Source organism: Odocoileus virginianus, chromosome 12, assembly GCF_023699985.2.
Source record: "Odocoileus virginianus isolate 20LAN1187 ecotype Illinois chromosome 12, Ovbor_1.2, whole genome shotgun sequence".
NCBI classification, from domain to species: domain Eukaryota; kingdom Metazoa; phylum Chordata; class Mammalia; order Artiodactyla; family Cervidae; genus Odocoileus; species Odocoileus virginianus.
Window position 1 is genome coordinate 16,378,222 of NC_069685.1, and position 15,078 is coordinate 16,393,299.

A 15,078-nucleotide genomic window follows, 5' to 3' on the forward strand; every position below is an offset into this window, starting at 1 on the left:
CTTTTACTGTCATAAATATAATCAAGACAACTGGCAAGACTTAAATGCACTTTGAAGATGAGGTGACAGTAATGTACCAATGTCATTTTCCTGACTTCGTTGGTTGTACTGTGATTATGAAGGAGAGAGGCCTTGAGGGTCCTTGTTTGTGGGAAATGCATACTAACGTATCCGGGGACGGTGGGGCATTAGATTGGAAGCTTACTCTCAGATAGTTCAGGAGAAAGGATCCTTCTTCATGGACTTCCAAATTTTGGTACTTGAGATTATTTCATAATAAAAGTAAAACTTAAATAAGATATGACGACTTCCCTGGTGGCTCAGTGGTAAAGAATCCACCTCCCAATGCAGGAGATGTGGGTTCAATCCCTGGGTCAGGAAGATTCCCCTGAAGAAGGAAATGGCAACCCACTCCAGTATTCTTGCCTGAGAAACCCCATGGACGGAGGAGTCTAGTGGGAGTCCCTGGGGTCGCAATTGCAAACAGTGAGACACGATTGAGCAACTAAACAACAAGTGTGGAAGGGTGGCATTTTCAATTTATGTCTTATCTCCCCTGCTTCCCACCCTCTGTGCCTAGCATGTCCTATAGCCAAATCTACCACTTGCTGCCTTTTATTTCACTAAGGCAACTGATTGCATGCATCACTAAAAAGGCAGAAGGCAGTTGTGATATTTTGATAGGAGCCCTTAATCCTAGAATCTGAGCAAACTCCAGGAGATAGTGAAGGACAAGGGCAGCCTGGCGTGCTGCAGCCCACGGGGTCACAAAGAGTTGGACGCAACTGAGCAACTGATCAACAGCAATCCTAGCACTGGTGCTTTCACATGCGTCTCAAAATCAGCACTCCTGTTAGGATTTATGTTTTACTTCCATATATCAGAAAAACCTTTTAGTTTTATCATTAAGAAAATAATTGCATAAATAGAACATGAAAATGTAATGCTCATAATCTCTTCACACTACTAAATACATTTTCCTGAGTTCTCTTCCATCCTGGTCCATACACATAAATTACTTTCACATGGTTATAATCACAACTTGAGTGCGATTTTATACTCTCTGTCTCGTGTCTGAGCGTGCTCCGGTATTGTTAGCGAGCCTCAGGGGTGCTTCTTGCCCTCTGATTCTATGATTACATTTTGAAACACTGACCTCATAACATAACTAGGGGGCCATATTTCATTGTCCAGCACCTGAACACCTTACTGTTTCCACCCTGTCAGTATAATGCAGTTATGCTATCTGGTAATATGTCCTGATGCGTTGTTTGATGGAGGCTTTGAAGTCTCTCAGACCTGGACTGCTTGCCCAGTTCTGTTTCATATTAAGTTGGCCAAACAGTTGGTTCAATTTCCCCATAAGATGGTACAGAAAAATCTGAACGAACTTTTTGACCAACCCAATACAGTTCCTAAACCCTTCTGAGTCCGAGTCTTCAATCTAAAAAAACAGAGGTAATAATATCTATTAATATAATATCCATTAATATAATAATATCTGTTATGCTATTTGTGAGGATTAAATAAGACAATGAATGTGAAATTCTTAGCACAGTGCCTGGAATGTATTAAGGTCTCAATAAATTTTATTATCATTTATCGAAGGATACATGACAAAATGTGGGCTTACTCCAAATGCTTAGTTTTGTGACTCTTCTAGTTTAATTGTGATGGGTGATGAGTTATTTTTTAGATAACATCACACATCCAAAAGTTCACTAGGATTTCTAAAGAAACCAACTGATTCTCTCAATTTCTCCAGATTTGAGAACCTATGGGAAAAATAAAGTGACAACTGACTAATGATCTTTCTCCAATGTCTGCTTTAGTTTTTCTGCATAGTACCCCTCAAAAAAAAGTTTAAAAAGTCCTTAAAAATGTAATCACTGGAGCATGACAGAAGTATTACACACAGTTTGCTTTCTAAAGATAACTAGTTTGCTGTGAATTTGCCTAATTCTTTTATGTCAAGTGATTTCATACTATGGAAAAAGGATAATGTCTCAACTTACAAAATGAATCAAGAAAAGAGTTACTGCTTTTTTAGCAGAAAAAAATTCTACAAAACTCTATTCTTTGGGAAATTCCTGGGTAATTGTGTATTTGATGATCACTAAGTATTTCACAGAAAGGCACTGGCTAAGAAATTCAGTCTGCCTGAATTATAACTGCCAACTGTTGAGTTGCTCAAATTATACATCAACTATGTTTTATTTAACGTAAACATAGGAATTCTGTTCTTATAATATTTTAAAGCAAAAGGGCCAGGAGTCCACTGTACATTGAGGAACACTGTCCTGGCACAAAGCCCAGGCCATTTAAAATACTAAAATTAAAAAAGGTAAGGAAATTGTTGACAAAAATCTCCTAAACTGTGGTGTTGGAGAAGACTCTTGAGAGTCCCTTGGACTGCAAGAAGATCCAACCAGTCCATCCTAAAGGAGGTCAGTCCTGGGTGTTCATTGGAAGGACTGATGCTGAAGCTGAAACTCCAGTACTTTGGCCACCTCATGTGAAGAGCTGACTCATTGGAAAAGACCCTGATGCTGGGAAAGATTGAGGGCAGGAGGAGAAGGGGACAACAAGAGGATGAGATAGTTGGATGGCATCACTGACTCAATGGACATGGGTTTGGGTGGACTCCGGGAGTTGGTGATGGACAGGGAGGCCTGGCGTGCTGCGGTTCATGGGGTCACAAAGAGTCAGACACGACTGAGTGACTGAACTGAACTGAACTGAAATACTTCTATAAACAAATCTTTCTGAATAGTTATCATAACCTTGGAAAAACCCACTAATCTTGCCACCAGCAATGCAAATGAGGGCTCAATATTCACACAGATGGGCAAGTAAGAGTTGTCTTTTGTCTGTTGGGAAAAGGGAGTGAAGTTTCTCAGAATGGATAAGAAAGGACAAATGTGTCTTAAAAATGCAAGCTTTTTCCAACAGTTTTTAGAGTGTCATGGTACCAGCAAGGAGAAAACCATGCATGTGCACAGCCAAAGTCATTAAGCTGACAATGAAATGTGTGTGTGAGAAAACAGGGGAACAATGATTAAACGGGGAAGCAAGCCAGTAAGGGCTAAAAAGAGGCTACTGTTGGCTGCGAGCATCCCTGGGAAGCTGGTGGATGGAAGACCTAGGTGGTTCTTAGAAAAAGGCAGCGAGGGAGGCTCTCTGTTCTCCGGGACCATTCATGTGGGCTGCCACTGAGCACCTTCTGTTTCCAGTGTCAAGTCCAAGGATGAAAAAAAAGGCTGAAGCCTATCCGTGAAACCACAACATGTCTTTCTGAAACAGCTTTTCCAATAACTCTGATTCTGCGATAGGAGTACATACTATTTCCTGTAGGGTCACTGAGAGCTTTGGGATCATTCAAAAATTCTGTTCCAAGTGTTGATGAACACAGCTAAAGCTGGTCCCTCCGGTCTGCCCTGTTTTTTTAGCGTAAGCCTCCTTCTCTCTGTGCTCCAGATTCTTTTTTCTGAGGGTCTCTCAGAGGAACTCCAAGGGCCTCTAAGGAAACCAGGCTCTGACCTTCCAATTCTGAACAGATCAGGTAGGCTGGAGGCCTGTGAGGAAAAGTGGTCCAAAGCTCATCCAGTCTAAATGGGGAATTTGTGATATGAATGTCCACATAAGGAGAATAGCCACCTAGGCCCCCTTCTCTGCAGGAAAAGGACCTAGGGAAGGGCAGCATCTCTTTAGCTCATGAGCTCAGGTAAATAAAATTCATCCTTGATTTTTTGAATCTCATCTGGATGTTTTTCTAGGAAAAATAAATTAGCACAATTATGAAGGATTTCATATAAAATTAACATTCTTTCCCCCATTTTTGTTGTTGTTAATCTAATAAAGGGGCTTCCCTGGTGGCTCAGCAGTAAAGAATCCACCTGCCAATGCAGAAGATTCAAGTTTGATCCCTGGGTCAGGAAGATCCCTGGAGAAGGGAATGGCAGCCCACTCCATTATTGTTGCCTGGAAAATTCCATGGACAGAAGAGCCTGGCAGGCTACAGTCCATGGGGTTGCAAGAGTCAGACACAACTTAGTGACTAAATCACCACAATCTAAGAAAAAACACATTGCTGATGCAGGGCAGTTGATGGGTGGTTTTGTCTTTTAAAAAAAGAGTCAAAATACTACTTGTGTTTTGATAAGAAAATTAGAGAATACTCTAGATTACTGAAAATATTTAGATACTGTCCTAATATTCCATTTCTTAAGCTTGTTTATTAAAACTAGGTTTTGCATTATGCTAGATTATTACAGTTAAGTAGATTTCCTCTGATGGAAGATTTTTTTTCACAGAAAGAGCACTTACAATTTCTAGCAATACATTAGTGATCCCAGAGTCATAGCATTCTCAGAAACTACTGAGAAGCAAAATTAATCTCCTTTTTCTTATTAAATCTCTTCCGCTGAATCTCTAGGGCATTTTACTGGGCCAGGGAGGTATTTTTAATGTCACTATCTATATTATATTCAGCTGGCAGGAAATGAGACTTCACTCAGCCAATGTCATTATCTCTACTCATACGGATCCCAAATGCCAATTAAGATTTGCTGAAACTTTCTGCCATCATTGGTACAATGAACATGCTCGTTCAAATCCACGAGAAACATTTCTACTGTACTAGAGATGATCTCTCTTGACATCTCTAAGGATGTCTGAATAATCTTTTAAGTTAATATTCATGGCCAAATGGATGGATGGTGTAAACTGAGGTGATGTGGGGAGCATATCCTGACCAGCACACGTGACCAACCCTCTCCTCATCCGTGTGTAAGTACGTAAGGATGCCTCCACTCTGAGACTCTCACCACCACCAGGTCCTCCCATGAGGGCCAGTGTAACCCAGTCGAGCCATTACCAGCAGGGTAGGGGACATTGGAAAACTGCTGGCTGCAGACACTGGCCCCATTCACCGTCAGAGAAAGGCCTGCTCCCTGTCTCAGGCAAGATCCCGCTATGGCTCTGCGTGTCTCCCAGCTGGGTAGCCACGAGTCTGTTTCCTTCTTTAGCCTGCATTATAATGGAGGGTGAGATGAAAAGGAATACAGGCCCTTGATACCTTTTACTTGGAGTGCTAACTAATGCAGGGCCTCATGTCTGATCTGCTGCATGGCTGAGGGGATGGCAGATGGCCTTCAGAAAGCTTTTCAAACCCACCCTCCTTTCAGCAGGGCATGAGGCAGGTATTGTTACATTTTCTGTACGGTGGTAGAAAGCAGCACCAAATAAAAGCACACAACAATTGTGCCACTTCTTCAGGAGGCTTATTACCACTTTACAATGAAGGCTAATTGGCTGATGCCAAAAGCAGACGCAGAAGCAGCTTTGAATATCATCCAGGAGAGTTTTAGCGAGCAGAGTCAGGAAGGAGGCAGAGCCATGAAAGAGGACGGCATTGAGAACATTGGCAGGGAAAAGGTGAGGGCCAGGATGAAGACGACAAAGAAGAGCTGTCTTATTTGTATCAGAAAAGAATCGTGCTCTTGTTAAAAGAGTTTGTTCATCCGCACCTCCCCCTTCTACCACAAGCCTCTTTATCAGGAGGATGTCAACAGCCAGTCCCGGCTGTGTCCACAGGATGCTGCTGTTACCATGACAACCGATATGACCAAATCTTGGAGCCTTTCAAGAAACTTGTGGGTGATCTCCTTGAAGTGGGCAAAGGAGGAACTAAAACATACTGAACACTTAGTAAGTCAGACTGTTTCAGGAAATTTCCTTTATTATTTCATTTAATCTTCAAAACAATTCTGAGACATATTCATAGGATCATTTCACAACTGAGGAAACTGAGGCTCAGGGATGTTAAATAACTCGCTCAAGGTCCAAAAGACTCAAACCCAGACATTTTTGACTCCCAAGTTCAAGCCTTTTCTGCCACACTACTCTGAGCTGATTCTCCAAATAGCCAAGTCCTGTCTACTACCTGGTATGTGATGGTAGTGGTCAAAAAATGTTTTCTGAAAGCAGAACTAAACTGACCTAGAAATGGAGATAGGAAAGAAATGATTTAAGAAAGTTGACCCTAGGAGTCGATTCTTGGCTAGGGGCTCTCATCCCAGTGTATACAGAAACTCAATCAAAATTATTTGGCAAAAATGTTTTGAGCATCTATTAGGTACCAGACATTGGGTTAGGTGCCAGAAATACAGACATTTTAAAACCCAGGTTCCATCTTTTAGCAGTTCACAGTCTCTTAGCAGGGGGTAGAGGGGCTCGTATACATACAAGCTCATATAATATGCTATGAAAAAATGTAATTTTGGAGTTTTCGGGAAGGAGAAAGGAAACTTAAATCAGTATGGGAAAGTCAACGAAGGCTTCCTGGAGAAAGTGATGCCTGGGTGGGTTCTTAAAGAATAAACAGGAATTAGCCAGGCAAGAAAGGGTGAGTGGTATTATTCCAGGCAAAGAGAGCAGTAGGAGCAAAGTCCAGAGGCATGAAATAGACAGCGTGTGCATAGGAGTTAAGTGTTTCCTACTGAGCTGAAACCACGTGGCAGGAAATGACACTGAAGAGATAGGCAGAACCAGGAAGAGGGAAACTTTAAATGCCACGTTAAGTGTTTGAACTTCTTCCAGCAGGGGATGTGAGGTATTGATCGGTCTTTGCAGGGAGAGGCAGTGATATGGTCAGTGTGGAGGAGAGACTTGAAGGGATAAGAACTGAAATAGGAAGAACAGTTGGGCAGTTGATGCTGTGGTTTATGTGGGAGATAATGGGGGCCTAATCAGGGAAGTGGTGGTGGGGGTAGAGGAGGCCAGATTGATTTGAGAAACATTTTCAAGGTCAACAGGAATAAGCAATTTGATTGGGTTGTGAGAAATAAGAATGGGACAATGGCATGTGAATTTCTTGCTTAAGGAACAAGGTGGATGATGGGACCATTCATTAAAATTATGAATCAGAAGTGGGAGCAGATTAGGGGGTGTCCATGGGATAAGAAGAGATCATTTGGCAACTGGGACGTAACTAGGTATTTAGCAAGCAGTCGGATTATGAATCAGAAGCTCTAAAGAGAGATAAAGACAAATCATGAAGATTTGAGAAGTCTGAAAATAGATTCTTCTACAGTCACTTTTGTCCTGAATATCTGTTTTATTTGGACTTCCATGATATTGTTTTAAAAATCAGGATTAGGTGGAAAACATAGAAAAATTAGGAAGTTGCACATCCCCCCGCCAAAAGAATCTATATTTTGGATGTCTCTTGAAAATTCTGCTTTTTTTGCATTTCTGTTCTTTCATGACAGTAGTCAGCTAGAAGTAGGAAGAAGTGGGGCTCTCTGAGGAGGGCACATGTTCTGCAGGAGCCTCTGTCCTCACCTGGCTGGGCCCCTGGCTCAGGGCTCAGCATTGTTTGCTATCTTATCATCACTATCGCTGTTGCCTTTCTTACAGTAGAGTTAAGAGAAAAGTAAACTTTTCTTGTACTCTTATCCTAGTTAAAAGTAGAAAATGAAATCTAGTCCAAGAGGACTGTGTTTTAAGAAAAAAGGTGTTGAGAAATGAATAATGTTCCCATAATTTGATTTGCAAACAATGCATATCCTTGTTGAAAGAATTAAACTTCAGATATCACTGTGAAATAAACCATATTAATATTTCTGTCTGCTGTATTTAAAAGATGTGTGATGACTTCCCATTTGTTTGTATCTCCTTTAATTCCTTTCATCACTGTTTTGTAACTTTCAGGGTATAAGTCTTTAATATTGTTAAAATGTCCATACCACCCAAAGCAATCTACATGCTCAATGCAGTTCTTATCAAAATCTCAAAGGCATTTTTTACAGAAGTAGAAAAAACAACTCTAAAATTAATATGAAATCACAAAAGACCCCAGATAGCCTCAAAAATCTTGAAAGGAAAAAAAGAACAAAGCTAGAAGTATCGTACTTCCTGATTTCAGTGTAATAAAATGTATATTACAAAGGCATAGAAATTAAAATAGTAAAAAAAAAAAAAACCTATGGTATTGACATAAAGACATACATACCACCCTATAGAATACAGAGTCCAGAAACACATCCATACATGTAGGCCAACTAATCTTCAACAGGGTGCCAAGAACATTCAATGGGGAAAGAATAGTCTCTTTAACAACTAGTGTTAGGAAAACTGTACACATACAGAAAAATGAAGACCTTTATCTTACGCCATACACAAAAATCAACTCAAAGTGGATTAAAGACTTAAATGTAAGACCAAAAGCTATAAAACTCCTAAAAGAAACTGTAGAGGAAAAGCTTTGTGACATTGGTCTTGGCAATAATTTGACAGATATGACACCAAAAGCATAGGTGACTGTGCAAAAATAGACAAGGAAGATGACATCAATGAAAACACTCCTTCACAATAAAGGAAACAATCACCCGAATATAAAAGAAACCGGCAGAATGGGATGAAATATTTGCAAATGGTATAACTGGCCACTTAAAAGGTTAATTTATACTAAAATATATAAGGAACTCCTCAGTTACAAAAGTGTCGATAACCCAGTTAAAAATGGGCAAAGGACTTCAATAGATGTTTCCTTAGAGAAGGCATAAACATGGCCAGCAGGTAAGTGAAAAGATGCTCAATATGACTAATCACCAGTGAAATGCAAATCAAAATCATAACAAGATCTTACCTCACAGCTGTTGTGATGGTAACCAAAATAAAAAGCCCCCAAAGACTACACGTGTTGGTAAGAATATGGAGAAAGTGAAACACTTTATACTACTGAAGGGAATGTAAAATGATGCAGCCACTATGGAAAACAGTATTGAGATTCCTCAGAAACTTAAAAAGAGAACTACCATATGATGAATAATCCCACTTCCAGATGTTTACTCAAAATAATTGAAATCAGGATCTTGAAGAGATAGTACCACTCTCATATTCACTGCTGTCCTAATCACAATAGCTTAGATGTGGAAACAACCAAAACATCAAATCAACAGGTGACTGGATAAACAAAAAGGTGATATATGTATACAATGGAACATTATTCAGCCTTAAAAAAGAATGAAGTCCTGCAATAAGTCACAATTGGATCAACCCTGTGGACATTATACTCGGTAAAACAAGCCAGCCACAGAAGGACAAACACTGTATGATTCCACTCATATGAGGTATCTAAGATAGACTCAGAAGCGAAAAACAGAAGCAAAATGATGACTGCAGGGGCTGGGGCAAGGGGGAAGAGGCAACTGCTAGTCAACAGGTATAACATTTCAGGAAGGTAAGACTATTCTAGAGATTTGATGAGTGGCATTATGTCTGTGGTTAATGGTACTGTACTGTTAAAGATGTGTTAGGGAGGACTCCTCTGGTGGTCCAGTGTTAAGAATCCACCTGCCAGTGTAGGGGACGCAGGTTCAACCCCTAGTCTGGGAATGATCCCACATGCTGCAGGGCGACTAAGCCCCAGAGCCGCAACTACGGAAGCCCAGGCACCTAAAGCCCGTGCTCTGCAACGAGGAGCCGATGACTAGCGAGCAGCCCCTGCTCACTGCAGCTAGAGAAAGCCCACGCGCAACAGAGAAGACCTAGCGCAGCCAAAAGTAAACAATTGCTTAAAAGAGTATTTAAAACACCTGTTAAAGGAAGGAGCTCTCATGTTATATCTTCTTACCACATTCAAAGTAAAAAGTTTAAAAACAAAAAGATACATAATGGAAAAACCTAATACACTGAGATAAGTGTTGACATTTCTTCAATAGTTTAGGAAACCGAATGAAATAAACGATGAGAGGCCATTGCCTCTTTCCTACAGATACACTGCTTGGCCCTAGAGGGGTTTATTTTACAAGCTCTGTTTTAGGGTCACTGGTATATAGCATGGACAGTAAGAATGGAACAAGAGAGAAAGGAAAAGCAGGCCAAGAGCAGAATCTTGGGGAAAGACTTAGTACCACTTAGACCAGAGATTCCCAGACTACCTTGGTTCACAGTGCCCTTCATTTTAAGTAATTTTTTCAGTGCTCCAAGGCCAAGAGAGACACCAAACAGTTCCACAAATTAAGTATTCACGTCCAAACACCTTAATAAGTGTTTGTGTCCTTAAAAGTTAGTAATCATTTGAGAAAAAAAAAAAAATACTGCACCTAGGCTGAAAAAAATTTCATTCCTCAGTAACACACTTACCTAACGGGATGTGTGGGCCTTCTGGGCACTTCACAACTTCTCCAGCCAGCTGAAACTGACACCCTTATTACCTGTTCTACATCAATTTTTACACAGAAGTTGCTTTTTATCACACCATTGGCAGGAAACCCAGCATGGAAAGAGATGTTACTGAAAGAAATGCAGTTCAGTCTAATGTGAATTTGTGAACAAGCTGCATTTGTTTCATAATAATTTGTCTTCCTGTTTTTATTTATCAAGGACCAAGAACCTCTTATTAACAACAGCAAACCAGTATCCCCTCATCAAATTGATACATTTATCTCCAAAAGCCAGGGGACATGGGGTTTCAGTTCTTTCCTGCTACAAGTACAGGAACAACTTCCATTTTCCATCTTGGAATGCTGAAACAGCAGAATTAGAGCTAGTGCCTCAGCCCACCACTGGTTCCCACGCTGGACCACCCCTGAAGGCCCCTGATGCCCTGAGATTCTGTGACTCCTCCAACCAGGAATGACGAGGCTTTAAGTCGGATCCAGGTGCCCTCAAAGCCCTCCTTCTGCTGCCGCCTCTCACACTAACAGGGGTATCCTGCTTACTCCATCCCCGTTCCTCAGTTTCTGAGTCTACGCCCCTGGCCTTAGACTCGGTTAGCAAGCAAAACTTCGATGGAGACCCTCTCCATTGGCAGCCGTGGATTGGACACCTGAATTCAGATCCCCGCCCTCGTCTCTTTTCGTCCGGCCGGAAAGTGTGAGGGTAGCAGATGGTGAGACGCAGACGGCAGAGTTGAGGCCCTGCCCTGGGCTGGATGAAAGATCTCGGTTTCACAAAGACTCCTTCTCTGCCTTGCCGACCATCTCTTTCAGGCCCAGCCCACGTTACAAGGGAGAAAGAATCCTGCCCCAGGATGGGGGGTGAATTCGGAGCAAGCCAGCAGTCTGTAGGAACTGCAACCGCCCCATGGCATATAGGACTCCCCAAGCGCATGCCTAGCGCTCATCGTGCCTTCTAGAAGCTAAGGGGCAAGTTTCCCTGGTCTTTGTTCCCTTCACTGCCTTCTCCAGCCCTGTCATTTTTCTAAAACACCCTGATGGGAGCATGTGAAGGCCAGCGGTATCCCTTTTCTTCGACAAACCCCAGACCTTGTTGTACCTTTCCTCCTGTCGTAAAGACTGAAAATGCTCCTCTTTGATTTTTCAAAGCCCTCAGCATGTTTATGCGGTGCCAGGAGGGGAAGCTGGCTGGCAGTTCGTGCTAATTGTCTGGCCGCACTTTAGAAAGAGGCTTTTTGAATCTGAGCATTTAGGGAGAAAGTGGAGAAGCGTGGCTGTATGAAAGAGCAATTGATGTTAAATATTCATGCTTTGCTCTCGGTTAATCAAAATCAGTAACCCCCATTGCTTAGCTGAGTCTTGCTGGCTTCTATTAATAACTATGATTTTGCTGAGGGAACTTGGATATAAAACAGTGCCACTAACACACACGCACACACACAACACTTGGGTGCTTATAGGTGGGAAGTCTTTCCAGTTAACATTGTGCAAGGTGCAGGAGATGCGGGTTCAACCCCTGGGTGTGGAAGACCCCTGGAGGAGGAAATAGCAACCCACTCCAGTATTTCTTGCCTGTAAAATTCCATGGACAGAGGAGCCTGGCCGGTTACAATTCATGGGGTCACAAAGAGTCAGACTCGCCTGAGCGACTGAGCATGCACTCCCAAGTCAGACAGTGTCTGTTTTCTCCCTGATGTTGAACGAACTGTAGTTATCCCTTCCATCAGCATGTTAGAAACACCACTCCCTTCTTTTTCCTTCTTTCACGTGGAATTTAGCAAACTTTGTCCTTGCTTAAAAACCAGACATGTTCTGTGACAGATTTTAAAGTGAATTGCAGAGTATTCTAGTTCATTTACCAGAAATGATGAAACTTCACATAACAGAGAAAAAATGGACTATAATTGAACAAATTCGGGTAATAATATCATAGGTTGCTTTAGTAACAACTTTAAGATCATGTTTCCTGAGTCTCCAGGAAATAAACATTTTATATTTTTATTTGTTGATTGATTTTTAAAGTACATGTAATTCAACCACAGGAGCTAAATTACTGAATTTTAAAGGAAAAAGAAAAGTGGCTCTTAAACATTTTTTTGTTTTATTTTTGTAGCTTTTTTTTTCAAGTTATCTACAATGACTGTTTTACCATCATAATAAAAACAATAACAATTATTGTTTTACAAAGCTGCTGAGCACTTGCTGAATTTTATGTTTCGGAAGTCATCAGTTTCTTCCTTACCTGTGTCATCTGCAAGAGAAATGTTGGTGAAGGCACGATCCTCCTCTTCCTCTTCCTCTTTGGTGGACCTGTCCATCTTGTTCACTTTCAGGCCTGTTAGTGACAAGTATGAGGGCAGGGGAAAACGGCTGTTCCCTCATGTGATCGCCCTGGTTAAATCATTAATACATGAGCGTCCACGCAGGTGCTATCTGATACTTGTAAGAGCCACCCTCTTCCTGTTTTCCACCTGAAGAGTTCTTACTGAGTGTTGCAGACCTCACCGGAAATGGTGAGAGGTTGGGTCTGCAGGTTAAAGAGTTACAACCTTTAAAGCTGTTGAACTGGCACTCCTGCTGCACTCTGGCTGGGTGCCAGATCCAGTGTCAGCTTCCTTAGGCTGAACTGCCCGAGAACATTGCCCCAGAAGCCCTGCAGTGAGGTTGGGGAGAGGGAAATATATTTTATGTCATCAATACATCTTTTGGATGCCTACATAAACTTCTTAGGGATTTGGGTCAGTGACCTACTAGCATGACTTGGTTACAGAGCCTCGATTTCCTGTCCTTTATCAGGGTGTCTTCTGTAAGGATTAAACATAAATAAAAAGCACTTGATATGTGTCAACTATAATAATGACCCTAATATGCGAGGGACTAAGATTCTATGCATATTAAGCTCATCAATGCCCTTTCATATTACTCTGTATGTACCTCACTCCATGAAAGCTCGTAAAAATGTCAGAATCTCCTTTCTCTACTTCTGGAGGGGCTGAAGGAGAGAGATGTTGGCCATCCCAGTCCTGAAGCCTAGGGCCCTTTGCTAGAGGAGGAAACCCTTTTTTATAGCTGCTTTTCTTTGTCTCTTAGTCCCCATTCGTATACATAGACAAAACCAAAATGATTTTAGAATTTTACATCATCACTCTTTAAGGGGTGGAAATCAGCCAAATCTGATAAAGAATTTCAAGCAGATATTAAAACTGAGTTACTGCAGGCCACATTTTGCTCTAAGTGCTTTGAACATTGGGATTTTTTTTAATTCATCTGAGTTCATTGTTGCTTTATCAATCAAAATGGATGTAAGCTGTTGGAAATCCTAAATGTTAAAAGTTAAATTCACTAGCATAGAATTGCCCCTAATTTTCCAATTCTATCCTGCACGTATTTGTGACTACCTGTTTGATACACCTGGGGGACTTTGGAGGGCTCAAAGTAAGAAATAATTATTGCTGTTAAGAAGCTTAATAAAAAGCTCAAAAGCAAGAGTCCTTGAGGTTTAGAGAAGGTAAAGATCTTAAAGGCTTAGAGAAGATGACATTTGAGATGCATGACTGGTGACAAGTGTCATCCAAAAGGCAAAAATGGCCAGATGGTGAGTGCGTTCTTGGTGAAGGGGCATGGGCAAAGGCTCAGAAATGCAGAAGCACAAGGCACATTTGGAAACCAAGAGTGGAAGATACAAGCAGCTAAGAAGTAGGAGATCAAGCCAGTCAATCCTAAAGGAAATCAACCCTGAATATTCATTACAAGGACTGTTGCTAGGTTCCAATACTTTGGCCACTTGATGTGAAGAGCTGACTCGCTGGAAAAGACCCCTTGATGCTGGGAAGGATTGAAGGTGAAAGGAGAAGGGGGAGACAGAGGATGAGATAGTTAGAAAGCATCACCGACTCAATAAACATGAATTTGAGCAAATTCTGGGAGATAGTAGAGGACAGAGGAGCCTGGTGTGCTGCAGCCCATGGGGTTGTAAAGAGTCAGACCACAAGAACAACCACGAGAGGTAGGAGATAAGGCAGCATATAGGTTAAGTTCAGAGCCAAGAGAGCTTGAATGCCAGACTGTGTTAGTCCAAGTCCTCTAAGAATCTGACACTAAGGTGAGATTTAAAGGGAAGGAAACAGGAAAGGCTGTGAGAGCCATCAGATCATGATGCAGAACTGACCCAGAGTGAAGACAAAGCAGAATAGGAAGTCTAACTTGTCCTTCAGAGTAAGGAAATTTCAACAAGGTTGTCAAAGGGGACTTGAGCCAAAGTTGACCATAAGAGGAGTCCTTTGCCTCCCAGGAATGACCTCCCTTAGCATTTCTACAGGCACTTAGTTACTGGCTAGGAGCAGCTGGTGGGAAGTGAGACCTTTTGCAAACACGGTGTTGGATTTCAGAGCACAGCAGCTGGAGCCCTTCCTCAGTTACGCCAAAGTTGAAGGTCTATAAGGCATATGCTAATGGCCACAATATAAGCTGCTTTTTTAAGCAACTGTATACATAATCATGGAAGCATAGAAATACCTCTTTTGCCTGATCCATCCTCTGTCAGTCCTAGAAATAATAGCACACACTGAAGTAGTTACTATGTGCTAGGCAACAATCCCATGAAGTAGGCACTAATATTAGTGCCTATTTTAAAGGTGAGCAAGCTGAGGCATGGAGAGATTAAGTAAAATAATAAGCAGCTAAGTAAGGCTAGGATTGTAATCCAGGCCCTCTGGATTTGGGGTCTGTGCTGTTAATCACTATTATCCTTATTCCTGGCAAAGAATTTAGAAACCAAAGGGTGTGTTTAGTTTAACTTGTGTATTTGGGTTTTGTTTTTATAACTCGTAGCCAATTGTACTTTTTGTTAGGATTAGCCTAGGCACTTATTTTTGTTATGATTGTTGTTTTTGTT

The 15,078-nt window shown here is 41.5% G+C and overlaps 1 protein-coding gene and 1 long non-coding RNA gene across 2 annotated transcripts in view; one reads left to right on the plus strand and one right to left on the minus strand.

Annotated features, from left to right (window-relative positions):
• Positions 1–12,649, minus strand: part of SCOC (short coiled-coil protein) — a 39,268-nt gene extending 26,619 nt beyond the window's left edge. Inside the window, exon 1 of the mRNA XM_070474833.1 lies at positions 12,427–12,649. Within this exon, the coding sequence (XP_070330934.1) occupies positions 12,427–12,502 (76 nt within the window). The 5' untranslated portion in view covers positions 12,503–12,649. The remainder of the gene's footprint in view (positions 1–12,426) is intronic.
• The window catches only part of LOC110135861 (uncharacterized), a 127,034-nt gene that overhangs the window by 13,292 nt on the left and 98,664 nt on the right, over positions 1–15,078 (plus strand). The window lies entirely within an intron of this gene.